This window comes from Notamacropus eugenii, chromosome 2, assembly GCF_028372415.1.
Source record: "Notamacropus eugenii isolate mMacEug1 chromosome 2, mMacEug1.pri_v2, whole genome shotgun sequence".
NCBI lineage: Eukaryota > Metazoa > Chordata > Mammalia > Diprotodontia > Macropodidae > Notamacropus > Notamacropus eugenii.
The window spans coordinates 328,554,830-328,570,310 of record NC_092873.1 but is presented as its reverse complement, the minus strand read 5'-3'; the positions used below and the strand labels follow the sequence as shown (position 1 = coordinate 328,570,310).

General features: G+C 38.9%; 1 protein-coding gene across 5 annotated transcripts in view; it reads left to right on the top strand.

Annotated features, from left to right (window-relative positions):
- Positions 1 to 78: 78 nt before the first annotated feature.
- The window catches only part of PITPNC1 (phosphatidylinositol transfer protein cytoplasmic 1), a 378,124-nt gene continuing 362,721 nt past the window's right edge, over positions 79 to 15,481 (top strand). For all 5 annotated transcript variants that reach the window (XM_072645459.1, XM_072645460.1, XM_072645455.1 and 2 more), the window contains exon 1: positions 79 to 217. Coding sequence is in view for 1 of the 5 variants with exons in the window: in XM_072645462.1 (XP_072501563.1) it covers positions 170 to 217 (48 nt within the window). In the remaining 4 variants the exon portion in view is untranslated. The remainder of the gene's footprint in view (positions 218 to 15,481) is intronic.

The following is a 15,481-nucleotide window of genomic DNA, read 5'->3' as shown; positions in this document are numbered from 1 at the left end:
TCGCCCGTGTTTGAGAAAGCTGATCTGCCTGGGGGGCTGCCCCCCCCCAGTGCCCGCTTCGGGGGGCCTGCCTCGCCTCGGAGAGGGTGCAGATAGAACTCGAACTCGCCCTCCCGGCCGTCCCTTCTGAGGTTCGCTGCTCTGCACCAACCCCCGGGACAGCGGGAATATGCTCTTGAAGGAGTACCGGATATGCATGCCTCTGACCGTGGACGAGGTGAGTGCAGCTGCCTGGGGAGAGGGGGAAAGGGGGTACGCCGGGGTCCCGATTTCATCTACACACACCCCTTTCTCCTCCTGTCCTACAACCCTGCAGCTCCCTCAATCTTTCATATATAGTGTATTCCACATTGTCCTCCGTGGTCGCTCTCAGGAAGGCCGTGACCATTGCAAAAAATGAAAGATAGAAAGAAGAAAAAAGCCAGTAAGGAAATCCTGTTTAAACACCACCCCAGAAGGAGGGGGGGCAAGTTTGGAGTAGAAGAGAAAGGAATTCTGCTGTTTTCACTTGTCACCGTAAGGGTGTGTCGGGAGGGAAGGTCTGAGGCGCTTCCTTGCTCAAAAAAGGTCTTACGTAGGTGATGACTTGGGTGGAAGGGAAGGGGGGCAGGAATACATTTGGACTGTATCGAAAAGACTCCCCCCACCCCCGGGCTCTCGAGTGTAGACGGGCACCCCCTTTATCTTTAATTGAAAACCAAAACAAAAAGCGAAAACGAAAACCAACCCCTCCCAAATCCATCCCAAAACAAATACAAAATACTACCACTACTCAAGTTCACAGCTCCAGGCTCCTAGAAATCTGAACTGTTAGGGCGCACAAGTCAGCCTCCTGTCTTCATTCCCTCTTTAAAATGTGAGCCGCCTCACACCCTCCAGGTGCTCCCGATCGTGCCCCAGTGGGGGAGCCCTTTCTCTTCTCTCTCTGTGCCCTGGTGATTAGGAGAGGCTGGCATTCCTTACACTCATTCAGCAAAGAAGTAGGAAAACCTTTGGAAGATTTCTCACCTTCATTCCCCTCCCCCCCATCCCTCCTTTGCTCCTCTTCCTTCCTTTCCAAAAACTCTTGGGAAAAATTGGGGAATACAGATCATTGTGTGTAGCCTCCAGTCCCTAATCCTGGAAATAGTGTTGCAAGGGAAACTTTCCCTCCCCTCATTGCTCCTGGCTTGAGGATTTTGATTCTGTAGGAATTCCAGGTGGTTTCAGGGGGTCCAACTGGGCCACAGGATGGCGCCCCCAGTACACAACTTTTCTTTCTGTCTGCAGTATCTTTTTGCACCTTCCCCTCCTGGGTCCTGCTGCAGTCTTGTGGTAGTGGAGGTGCTGGCTGACATTCTTTCAAGTTCTCATTCCAACCAAAAAACAACCAAGCCTGTCTTTATTCAGAAAATGATGGGCAGATGCACTGAGTGTCTGGATCATCCAAACAGACTGTTTCTTCCTTTCTTTCTTTCCTCCTGTCTTTTGATCATTTCATAACTGGCTAGCATGTGGGGATGGGAACCAGGGAAACTTAAATAAGACCACTATTATAAGTTGTTAGGAGCTTTAGAAAGTTTGGGACAAGCATAAGTTTAAACTAGCAATCTGAATGGTTTTTTTAATGTGAATGGATTTCCATGAATGCATTCAGTCATTCAATTCAACAAATATTGGTTGTATTTAAATGTGTATCTACTGGTATAAATCACCTTGTAGGGCCCTGGATGAGAGAGGCTGATGTGGTTTACTGAAAGACTAGTGACTGCCAGCTAGGAATCCAGTCGCTCTTTCTAGCTCTAGCTCCATCACTAATTAGTTGTGTCACTGTTGGCAAGCCATAGTATCTTTCTGGGCCTCAGTTTCCTTATCTGTCAAGCAAGGGAAGTGGGATTTAGGATGATATCCAAGATCCTTTTCTGGTCTGGTATTTCTTGTCTAGATGTCCACAAATAACTACAGTATTTTACATCATATTCATGATCTTGTCATAGTTAACCTCAGAGGGTGGGTTGACTTTGGTTAGGGTCCTCAAAGAAGTTTTATGGGAAGGGGTAGCATATAATCTTTGAAAAATAGCTGAGGATTTTGATGGGCAGAGAGGGCATTCCAGAAAGAGGGAAATTCATAAAAAAAAACCTTGAAAGCAGGTAAGTACAAAGCTTGTTTAAGGAACAGTGAGTAGGTCAGTGATTAGTAAAGACTTGCTTGAGTTAATGAATGGAGCCTGGAGTTTGGATGGGGGAGGAGTGGGAGAAAAAAGGATGCATTTTCTTTCTGTCTCTGTACACTATCCCACCATGACTAATTGAGTTGATCGAAGTTATACCACTTCTAGAAAGCTAGTTAATTATTTGGTTTGTGGTGGACCTGTGTAATCAAGGGGAAGGGTTTGATATCTTTAATATTGCATGGAATAGTATGAAAAGTATAGAAAATTACTATAGTTGTGTGTGTGTGTGTGTGTGTGTTTCTGTGTGTGTGAGAGAGTGAGAAAGCCGAGAGTGCTTAGTAAAAATTCTTTCACCTTTTGCTAACATGAAATAAATGCCCAGGGCCATTTTGGGAATGTGAGCAGTTATTTTATATAGGTGGAGGCCTTTTACATACTAATTAGCAAGCTGAAAGGAACCCCTCCTTTAATGATGGATAATTAATTTGGCCTAAATAAAATATGATTCATTATTTGTAAGAGGTCAGGTTTTAAAGTAGCTTGCTTCTCTGTCTTTCAGAGTTTTAAGGGTAATTTAAAATTTCAGATGTTCCAAACTGCAAGAAGGTCCAGAACATACAGTTCAATCCTTCATTTTACTTAGGAGAGCTGGTACTTACAGAGGGATGATGTTTATGGAAGGTCACCTGACTCTTCTCTTGCAGGGCCTGGACTAGAACTTAGGTCTTTGATACCTAGTGCCAATTGTTTGTTCATTCCTTCCCTAAAGTAGTGAAGTCAGGTAGGTAGCTAAGGAGATAAAGTACTGGACCTAAAACCAGAAAGACTTGAGTTCAAATCCAGTCTCAGACACCAAACTACCTGTGTGACCCTGGGCACATTACTTAATCTGCCTACATCAGTTACCCCATCTGTAAAATGGGCATAATAGCAGCACTTATCTCTTAGGGTTGTTGTGAAGCTCTGATACTAATTTGTAAAGGTCTTTGCAAATCTTAAAGTGCTATATAAATGCTAGCTATATTTAGAAATGTGATATGTGCTTTCCTAAAGGAAAGATATTTACACAGGTGTGTTGTAGACCCCATTGGAATGCAAACTGATTTCTCCTTCAGCTCTTGATTTAAATTGTTCTAAATGTATTTACCCTAAAATGTGATGCTGAAATTCAAACTCTTATTTAGCCAACAGTTGGGAATGGTGCCTGTATTTTCAGAACCAGACTATTTTTTGGTGAGCTATGGATATTGAATGTAATAGAGGCAAGATTCTTAAGGAAGAAAAATTTAGAGGTCCTGACCTCTGCTAGATCAGCGGACCTTTGGATTAACAGAATTAATTTTGTGGTCTGCTATTTCTTCAACCCCATTTTTTCATAGTAAGTGCTTAATACTTCCAGGAAAGAAGCCTGGGTCGCTAGAGAAACGGAAGCAGAGGGAATCCAGGTTGTATTTTTATTTCCAATATTTTAAAGACAATGTAAGTTGATGAATTATAAGAAGTCACATCTTAACTAATTAGGTTGAATAAGAAGCCATCTTAATGAAACACTCTTCTGGTTATTAATCATGATAGCATTTTCACCCCTAAATTAAGAATGTAGATACTTATGTTCTTTGTGTGGGATTATCTTCAGGGAGCTGGTACTTGTCAGAAAGGGAGAACTCTCAATGACTTGATTTGATGATTTATATTATAACATTTTAGAGGTGGTAGAGATTTTAGAGATCATCTGGGTCCAGTTTTCAGATGAAAACTGACCCAAAGAATATGTGACTTGCCCAAAGTCAGGCAGCATTAGTGGCAAAGTGGGTAATGGAATCCAGGTCTTCTTGCTAAGTTTTTATTTTATCCCTGATTGGCTACATCTGTCTCCCTGAAAGAATCAAGAATATTTTAATCCCCTCAGATAAATAAATCCTTTTTCTTTTCTTGCCTCCTTATCTTTTTTAACTACATTTCTCTTTTTAAGTCTTGGTAAACTTTAATTTCTGTATCAGGAGCCTTTAGGGAAATGTTGTACTAACAGAAAAGATGAAAGCTTTAATTTACACAGTCTAACTTGGGCTAGACATTTTACGGATGAGGAAACTGCCAAGTGATGTTCAAGGATTATACAGTTATTTAAGTCTCTGATGTCACCTTTGAACTCAGATCTTCTCGACTGTAGCTCCACTTTATTCACTTGGGCCACCTAACTGGAGAGTTAGTGTCAGTATAGTACTCTCCCAGAAGCAACTTCCCAAGCTTGAATTTTCACTTATGGGTTGGGCTATGTCATAGTGAGTTGCTATTTCAGGCTCTTGTGGTACCCCCTGTGGGTCTATACTTCCAAAACGGAAAGTTTTAAAGTATAGTTCATGGGTCTCCACTGGTGTGGTTCCTATTAACAATCAGCTAGTAGATACAATTAGCTCTTAGCAAAGGCATTTACTGAGAAGATATAGATTAAAAAGATAACAGTAGTTGCAAAACATTCTGCCCCAGAAAGCTGAAGTGCACTTGTTTCCGTTAAATTCATCCTTTAATAAAATTTGAACGTAAGTTGATAAATGAAAGAAAAAGTTATTTTAGTTTAGTGTTGGTATTACTACTCCGTTTCACTTGTAAAATGTAATACCATTAAAATATAAAGTTGTTGTTTGGTCAATCATGACCCTATTTGGGGTTTTTTTGGCAAAGATACTGGAGTGGTTTGTCATTTACTTCTCTTGCTCATTTTACAGATGAAGAACTGAGGCAGACAGGGTTAAAGGACTTGCCCAGGGACTTGCACAGTTCACTCAGTATCTAAGGCCACATTTGAACTCAGGAAGATCAGTGTTCCTGATTCTCAATCCAGTGCTCAATCACTGTGCCACCTAGCTACCTGAATATAAAGGACAGAAACGTAATTTAATTTGACAGATATTTGTTAAGCATCTATTATTTGCTTGGCAAATATTTTACTAGGCAGTTCCTGCCTTTGGGAACATATATACATTCATTTATTTATTTATTTATTTTCAATTTACTACACTCACTTCCACAAGATTTTGAATTACAAATTTTCTGTCCATCTCTCCCCACCCCCCATGACAGGACAGTGTGCATCCCATCCACCCCTTCCCCCAGTCTCTTCTCCCTTCTATTACACTCCCCCTTCAATTATCCTCTCCCTTCTGTAGGGCAGATATATTTATATACAACATTGCCTGTACATATTTCCCAGTTGCGTGCAAAAACAATTTTTAACATTCATTTTAAAACATTCATTTGAGTTCCACATTCTCTCCCTTCCTCCCTCTCCACCCACCCTCATTGAAAAAGCAGGGAAGCTTATATTCTAATTAGGAGGATATGACCTCTAAAATTCTATCCTAGTCTACAGGAATTCTTGCTCATCCCCCTTAATTCTATAGCTCTTCCTCTATTGATTATTTCCAGTTTTTCCTTCATATAACTTCTCTCTACGGAGTTGTTTGTGCACCATCTGTCCCATTAGATTGATTATGAGTTCCTTGAGAGCAGGACTGTCTTTTTGTTTTCCTTTGTATCCTCAGGGCAGTGCCTGATACATAGTAGGTACTTTATAAATCTTTATTGACTATTATGTTACTGCACACAGTTTTAAGAACTTTTTTTTATTATGAATTTACAAATATCAGCATTTCCATATGCAAAGAACAGAAAAAGAAGATCATATGTGAAACTGAGTGTATTATACGCAGCTTCTTTTTCCAAGTATAAATTTAATTTAGCATAATTGCCTTGCTTGCCTTTATCTTCTTCTGCTCTCTTCAGTGTATTTTTAAAACATTTCACCGATGTTCTTTTCTCAATTTTTTTACATTATTTTCACTATTATCACCCTGCTCCCATTCGGTCTACCCTCCTTTGTAACAAATAAATAGAGGCACACATCATTTCATTGCACTTCAAAGACAATACATTTTTTACAAATTGAAGATTTGTGGTGACTCTGCCTGAAGCAGTTTTGTGCTGATATGTTTCTGTCACATCTTGGTAATTCTCAATAATATTTCAGACTTCATCATCATTATTATTATATCTGCTATGGTGATCTGTGATCAAAGATCTTTGGTGTTATTATTGTCATTGTCTTGGGGTGCCAAGAACCACGCCCATATACTTTGGTGAATTTAATAGATAAATATTGTGTGGGTGCTGACAGCTCTACCCACTGCCCTTTCCTCCATCTCCCTCCGTCTCCTTCAGCCTCCCTATTCCTAGAGACAATATTCAAATTAGGCCAATTAATAACCCTGCCATAGCCTCTAAGTGTTCAAGTGAAAGGAAGATTAGATCTACATGGCAAACTTTATTGTTTGTTTTTGTTTTGAGAAATTACCACCACTTCCCCAGGCTGATGGATCAGCAGCTATTAGCTGAGAGGCAAGCCCTTCCACCAGCACAAAGATTATGCTTGCTGAAAGCTCAGATGATGGTTAGCACTTTTTCATTAAGGTATATATGTACTGTATTTTTAGACATAATACTATTACATACTTAATAGTCTGTAGTATATTGTAAACATAACTTTTATATGGAGTGGGAAACCAAGAAATTCCTGTGACTGATTTTGTTGTGGTATTCACTTAATTGTGGTGATCTGGAACAAAAACACAACATCTGGGAGGTATGTATGCCTGTGTAATCAAGCAAAACAAATTGATGCATTGGCCATGTCTGAATATGCATGTCTCCTTTTGTGCCTTTAGTCCTGATAGGAAGCATGCTTCCAGTGTTTTGAAATCCTGATTGGTCATTGTATTCATCATAACCCTTGAGTCTTTTTTGTAGTCCTTATATAAATTATTCTGGTTCTCTCACTTCATTCATCATCAGTACATACAAATCTTCCCAGGATTCTTGGAATCAGTCCCTTTTGCCATTTCTTATGTCAATAATATTCCATTATATTCATATGCCATACTTTTTCACCCATTCCCCAATTGATAGGCTGCTCCTTAATTTTCAGTACTCCGCTGCAATAGAGAAGACTTCTATAAATCTTTTTGTTCACAGGGCCCTTTTAGTCTTTCTTTGATTTCTTTGGAGAACCTGCCACTAATGGTCTTTTGGGATCACTTTTGAATATAGTTCCAAATTACTTTCCAGAACAGTGTTGTACCAGATCATAAGTTCACCAACAGCACATTAGTGTACTTGTCTTCTCAGCCTCTCAAATAGTTGTCATTTTTCTTTTTTTGTCATCTTTGACAATCCGATGGGTATAGGATGGGTGGAACCTCAGGTACAGTAATTTTCAGTTTTCTTGTTATTTGTTATTGTTATATTGTTCTTGTTATTTGAAACTTTTAAATTTCATTAAAGCTAGCTTTCTTTTCTTCTTTTGAATATTTTCTGGTTAAATCTTTGAACATTTGTCGATTAGGCAATGGCTCTAGTACTTATATATTTTTATCAATATCAGTCAACCAATCAATCAACTGATAAACATTTACTAAGCATCTGTTATGTGCCAGGCACTGTGCTAAGTGCTGGGGATACAAAAAGAGGCAAAAGATAGTCCTTGCCCTCAAGGAACATATACATCTTGTATACCAGACCTTTATTAGAGAAATTTGCTGCAAAGATTTTTTTTCCCATTTGTAATTTCCACCTCAGATTAATGTAATCATAGAATATCCAGAATGTGATCGCAAGATGTAAAGTAGGTATTAAGAAATTTTCTTACAATCATCCAATAACGTCTTAATCAACTGGAGAGGTTTATGGGACCTTGACCATTGGATGAAGGAGAGTGATACCACACGTTGTGTGATTTGTTAAGACAATCAGTCACAAGCCTTCAAAATTCCACCCTTTAAAAATATTGTCTTGCCCTTTAAAGACAATTTGAAAGATTGCTATTGATTCAGTAAAAGTCTTTCATTTTGAAAGTTGGAGGCAGTTTTGGGAGACCTCTACACCTGAACCAGCTGTGGGAAAGGGATGGGAAGAGAGGATTTCCTTCCTTTTCCCCTTCTTCGTCCCTCTATCCCTGCTTCATTGACTATACTAATAGAGCTGCTGGGTTAGTAGGAGATAGTACATCCACATACCTGAGGACAGATACAGTTGTGGACAGTCACTCAAGAGTGGATGAAGCTTCAGGTACCATTACTCCCCTCATGGTAGAGAGCACCACTGCCTGCCTATGGACTCAACCCTTGGAGTCCAGCAAAGCATCTTCCCTGGGAGAGAGCTGTAGCCAGAGGGAGCTTTGGAAGATCTCTACCAAGAGAGAAAGGGCTACTAGGATCCAGATTTGTGAGTTTACCTTAGTGACATGCGTAGTCTCATTGTTCCAATAGCTTCAGTCTCCATTTACTAGAGCTTGCATCTGCTTTGGATTCCCTTGGTATAGCCCCTGAGTATCTACAGGTTTCTTGATGTCTTCTCATGCAGTCATGGACTAGCTGGAGGAGTTTACTGGTGTTTCTCTTTGGTTTTTTAAATATTATTATTAAGTATGATTATTGGTGTTCTAGCTGGTGATCTTTTAAATCTTGAGGATCTAGATGTCATAGTAGATAAAGTGCTTGACTTGGAATCAGGAAGACCTGAGTTTGAATACTGCCTGAGATACCACCTGTGTAAACCTGGGCAAGTCACTTTAACTGTTATCTGCCTCAGTTTTTTCAACTGTAAAATGAGAATGATAATAATAGCACTACCTCACAGGGTTTTTGTGAGAATTAAATGAGATAACATATGTAAAAGCAGTATGCAAACCTTATTTGTTCAGCCATTTCAGTCACGCCTCACTCTTTGCAAGCCCTTTTGAGTTTTCTTGGCAAAGATACTGGAGTGGTTCATCATTTCTGCTGGAGTGGGGCCGCTAGGTGGTGCAGTGGATAGAGGACGAGCCAGGAAGATCAGAGTTCAAATCCAGACCCAAATATTTATTAGACATGTGACCTTGGACAAGTCACTTAACTCTTGTTTTCCTCACTTCCTCCTTTATGAAATGAGTTGGAAAAGGAAATGGCAAATCGCTCCATGATCTTTGCCAAGACTGTTGATGAATCAGTGGAAGTACGCCCATCTTAACAGAAAAGATAACTAGAGATGCGTGCTTTATTAACAGAGGAATACTGGGGCCATCTTTTGTATATGAAGAACAATACAAGTTACCCTCATGATTTGATTGTGAATGTCTGTCATGTTAGATACTGTATCCTTTAAAAAAAGCAAATTGTTCTTAATTAAAACAGTAATTAAAGCTAGATAATAATTACTTATTTTTTTCTATTTTTCCTTACAAAGCCATTTTGTGAGATCCTAGGCCTCTGAGGAATAAATTTACAAACTTATTTTTGGATTGTGCTTGTATCACTTAAATGCAAAGAAAAAGGAGAATATCCATTTCAGAATGAATTTCTCCTCATAGTTGTAGAAACTTCTGTTCTTTTAAAGCAGCTTTGAAAAACATAGCATATTAAAAGCTCTGAGCCTAGTAATGCTTGCCCAGACAGCATGTGTATACGTGTATCTGGTGGTGGGGGCTCTTTGTGTGTTTTAGAAAGTGTGCTTAGTGACAGGCTCTAAAGGCTTTTTCATTGGGGAGTGAATGCCATTTTCCTTAAGTGGAAAAGCACATCCAGGTTCACTGCTTTCAGTGCCTGAGTGAGGTCACAGGTGCCCTTATCTGACCTATTTGGACTTATCCTTGTTTTCAGTTTTTGGAGAAAGTTTTATGTGTGCTCCAGCTGATTTAAGAAATTGACTCGAAAGTTGGCTGGGGTTTGGGCAAAGCCAACCAAAGGCCTAGGCTGTCAATATACAAATGATGAACATTACACACTCAAGTCTTGTTTTTTCCAATTTGACAGCTTTAGCCAATTTGGAAAAAGAAACTTCCCACACACACACAAGAAACACAAAACCTGCTTAAGATCAGAGCCTGCCAATAGCTTTCTCTACATTGATGTTGAAGACTAGAATGATGCAGCAATGTCAATGGGTAATTTTTGTGAGTGGTCTGGGAAGATGATGCCTGCAAATATGAAAATTGGAAGTGTCAGTTGATTGAAAAAAGTGACTTTTAGCTTCATTTATTATACTATTTTGCATAATATAAACCATCTTCTAGGTTCCATCCTGGAACCTTTTCTTTCTGAGTATGTTACCCTTAGTAGCCATCTTTTCTAATTGTTTCAATTATCACCTGTCTCTGATCTATATTTCTGCCACTAACATCTCCCCAGAGCTCCAGTCCTATATTTTCCACTGCTTGCTGTTCTATTTGAGCGTCTAACCAATACTTCCTAATCAACTTTTCTAATACTGAACTCATTTTCATATCTTACCCCTTCCACTCTATTTAGAAAAAACTCACGTTTAAAGTTCTAAGATGTCTGAAGTATCAGTGGGAGGGGGCCTGAACTTATCCTGTTTTCTAATCTGTGAAATGAGAATAATGTTTATAGTGACTATTTCATAGGGTAATTGAGGCTCAAATGAGATCATGTATGCAAAGTGCCTTGTTCATTCTTTTCAGTTATGTCAAACTCCTTGTGACCCCATTTGGGATTTTCTTGACAAAGATACTAGAGTGGTTTACTGTTTCCTTCTCCAGATCATTTTATAAGTGAGGAACTGAGGCAAACAGGGTAAGTGACTTGCTAAGATCACAGATTAAGGTCCCACAGTTGGAAGTGTCTGAGGCTGGATTTGAACTCAGAAAAAGTAGTCTTCCTTACTCCAGGCCCAGCACTCTATCGGCCGTGCTGCTTGGATGCCCCATAGATGTCAGATATAATTGTTACTTTCACTTAGATTGTTGTGGCTGACCTTTATGTGGTCTTTATGCTTCCAATCTCCCCAATTCCCATCTGTTTTTCATACTGCTATGTATCTTCCTAATGCCCATGCCTTTTTACTCAAAAGTCTTTGGTACCTCTTTCTTATTTCCTAAATAAAGTAGAAACTTCCAATCTTAGGTAGGATTCAAGGTCTTGTATTATACTCCTCTTCAAAAACTCTTCATTATAGCCAGTAGAATTCCCCTCTTTCCCCAATTCTTGTCTTTCTTTCATCTCATCTTGTTTATACAGTTCCTATTGCCTGGAGTGATCTCTCTCTCTCTGCCCCCTTCCCATTTTCTCTGTTGAATTCTTCCTTTCCTTTCAATAGTGAACCCAAACTCCATTTTAAGTCTTTCCTGATTCTCCTCCAGTAAAAGTGATCCCTCCCTCTTCAGATTTCTCATGGTACTTTTCCTGTACCCTTTCATTTCTCTTATCTTGCTCTCCTTGTATTGTAGTTATTTGTCACCTGTACATTAGACTGTAATCTCCTTAAGAAGAGGGCTTATCTATCTTTGTATCTCCAGTAACTATCACAATACCTCATCCTTGGTAAACACATCATAAATTTCTACAAAACTTTACCAAATCATCTGCTAAAAGACTTCAACTTAAAAGTCCTCTTTCTGTACCTCTCTGCTACTGTTGGGGGGAAAATGGAGCTTTTGGAAAATCTATGAATTCAAAAGTAGAAGGGAAGAGACCTCAAACAATAGAAATAGTTTTGAGGAGCTGAACTTGGGGTTATATTTCCACGCAGGGATTCTGCCTGTTAGTATCTCCTCAACCTCCAAATATCTTACCCTCACACTGGGTAAATTTTTTCCCCTTCACTTAATAATTCTGCAAATTAGATTCACTTGGCTCACTGCCATCCTATATTGATGCTTGGCATCTATCATCTCATTAATGGGAGAATTCCTTTTTACTGATATGTATTATCGTTACTCTCTGCTTTCTCATCCTATATAATTCTTGTCTTAGACTTTACATAAATCCTTCATAAAGGATTCATCCAATGTGCTGAAAGCCTGCCTTGGAGAGTGATTGAAAAAAAACTCTTCAAAACTACATATATATGTGTGTATGCACACACACACACACACACACACATATATTTCATCTAATGTAATGTTTGTGCTCTCCAATTCAGCAAAATTGTAGAGGAGGGGAGGTATATGGTGGTCTTTCCTGAAGGGGATGGTGAAGAGACTTCAAAGTTTTTAGGGAAAACGAGTGGTTCCTAAAGGAACAGAAGTGAGACTTCAATGGAGGAAGAAAAGCAGTCTGAGGTGGAGAAGGGAGGATTTGACCTTTGCCAGGAGGAGGGACATCTAGATGGTACAGTGGATAGAATGCCAGGCCTGGAGTCAGGAATACCTGAGTTTAAATCCAGACTCAGCTATTTCTTAGCTGTGTGAACCTGGGCAAGTCACTTTACCCTGTTTGCCTCAGCTTCCTCACCTGTAAAATTAGCTAGAGAGGGAAATGGCAAACCACTCCAATATCTTGGCCAAGAAAACCCCAAATGAGGTCACAAAGAGCTGGACACAATTGAAAAACCTGAAAAATGACTGAACAGCAAAAGAGATTAAAGATTAGAAGAAAATTCTTAGATTTTTGAACACTATGCAACCATGTTTGATTGCTTCTGAATATTGTGTGATCTAGTCTCTTCCACGGAGTTTAAAAAAAAGCAACCTAGCACCATATAGTTTCTGCTGATTACTGTTTTGTAGTGTAAGAGAGTTGGTCCTTGAAAACCCAGGATCTAATCATAGGAAAAAGGCTGATAATGAGGTACTGAATTAATTCAAAAAATTCAGCCGTACCAATTGGTTCCTCTTTTCTTGAGGTGGGAACAAGACACTTAGTTGAATTAAAAATTGTACAGTGCCTTAGGATGAACTATGATAGGTTATATCCCCTGGGTGACCTTTAAAAATCAGTACAGAAAATAAGTCAACTTAATGCACTATTGGTGGAGTTAAGAATTGGTCTGTCCATTCTGTCAAGCAATTTAGAACCCTTCCTAAAAATTTATTAAACAATGCATGCTTTGTGACCTAGTGGTAATGCTAATAGGCATATATACCCTAAGGAGATCAAAAGGAAACTACCCCTATCTACAAAATTATTTATAGCAGGTCTTTTTCGAAATGACAAAGACCTGAAAACTTAGGGGGTGCCTCTCAATTAAAAAAATGAATGAACAAATTGTATATGACTGTATGGAATATTATCATGCCATAAAACATGAACAGGATGGTTTCAAAGAAACCTGGAAAGACTTTTATGAACAGATGCCAAGTGAAATGAGCAGAACAGTTTATATAATAAAAATTGTGAAGTCAAACAACTTTGAAAGTCTTAATAACTCTGATCATTCAGTGACCAGCCATGATTCCAGAGGACCAATGATGAAGCATGTTATTATTTATGTCTTGATAGGAAGGTGACAGACCCAAGATACAGAATGAGACATACATTTTTCCACATGGCCAGCACAGAAATTTATTTTTGGCTGTGCACATTTGTTAAAAGAGTTTGAATTTTCTTTTCTTAGTTTTTCTTCCTTTTTTTAATGGGAGGGAGAGAAAGTATATGCTTGTTAATTGAAAAAAAAAGTCTAGGTGGAAATAGGAAGAGAAGAGAGGCATAGAATATGAGCACCTCCAAACCTCCACTCTGTAATTTTGTCCTGGGCTTATCACTCCTGCAGTGGCTTCACCCTCTTTCTACCCTTCTCTGTCTCCACTCCTTGCTAAATCAGCAGAGCTAGAAATATGGGTTGGGGGCCAGATTGTTTAGTGCTTTAAGAGCTCAACAGAAGATTTTATATGTTAGCCTAGAAGTATTAGGAAGTCAATAGAGTTGAGTGAGTATGGGAAATACATGATCACATCTCTACTTAAGAAACTCACTCTGATAGCAGTGTGTAAGGTGGACCAGAGTGGTTTAGAGATCTCAAGTAGGGACACCAATTTGGAGGCTGCTGGAACAATCTAGGCAAGAGGTAAAGAAAGCCTGAGCTAAGGTGGTAAATATATGAGTAGAAAAGGGGTTGGATGTGAGAGATGTGTTGGAGGTAGAAGTGGTAAGATTTGACAACTGATGGTCTTCCTTTAAGTCCCAACTATAGAAAGCCTTTCCTGACCTCTCCTAATTCCAGTGCTATCCCTCTTTCAATTATTTCCCATTTATCCTGTATTTATTGCTTTGTATATATGTGTTACATGTTGTCTTCCCCATTAGATTGTAAGCTTCTTCAGGGCAAGGATTATTTTTTGTTACTTTTTGTTTGTATCCTCCTCTTAGTCCTGTGCCTGGCACATAGTAGGTACTTAATAAATGTTTACTGAATTGAATTGATTAGGGACAGTAAGGAATCAACTCTATTGATATTATGAACCTGAGATACTAGAAGCATGGTGGTGCTTTTGACAGAAATAGGGAAGTTTGGAAGAAAGGAAGGTTTAGGAGGAAAGATGAGTAAGATTTCAGACATGTTGAGTTTAAGATGCTTCTAGGATGTACAATTTGCAATGTCCAAAAAGCAATTGTTGTTGTTAAAGGGAGTTCAAGGGAGAAACTGGGGTGTAAGTGGGAATATATGCATATGTGTATGTACAGATAGACACAGATATAGACATGTATAGATGTTAGATCCTTTGGGATTACCAAGAGAAGATAAAGGGAGAAGAGAAGGTAAGAGAAGATAGAGGGGAAAGAGAAGGTCCAGGACAGAGCTTTGGGAAACAGCTACAGTTGAGGGATTCTAACATGGATGATGAGAAGTGCTGTTGAAATAGGAGGCAGACATCGAGACAATAATGTTGTGAAAATTCAGAGAAGAGAGAATATCTAGAAAGAAAGAGAGTTCCACAGTGTCAGATGCAGCAGAGTGGTTGATAAAGATCAAGATTAAGAAAAGACCATTAGATGTGACAATTAAGAGAATACTGAAAATTTTGGAGAGAATAGTTTCAGGTGAGTGATAAGGTCAGAAACCAGATTGCAAAGTGCTGAGGAGTGAGGAGGGAGGATGTTTAAGTAAGAGTATACCAGATAGGTGTCAAACACACAGACTATCAGGATGAGACAAAATTCAGGTCCTGAAGTGGATTAAAATGTCATTGTGAAATATTTAACAAAATAATCAAAAATACTATAATGTTAATTTGTAGTTTTCTAAGTCAACATATGGCCTGCAGGGGTACCCAGATGTGATTTAGTGTCTCTTGTTTCTATCTGAGTTTGACTCTATACTGTTTTAAACAATTTTTTCAAAAAGGAGTTTGGCTGAGAAAGAGAAGACAGATATAGGATGTTAGCTTATGGGCATGTAAGATTTTTAAAGATGGGGAGATCAGCATTTTGAATTTATCTTTTTCTTCCTATCTCAGCTTTCCTCTACTTTGTGTGTACCCATGGAATCCTTGTAACAAATATGCGTAGTCAAGCAGAAACAATTCCTCACATTGCCACATCCAAAGAAATGTATGTCTCA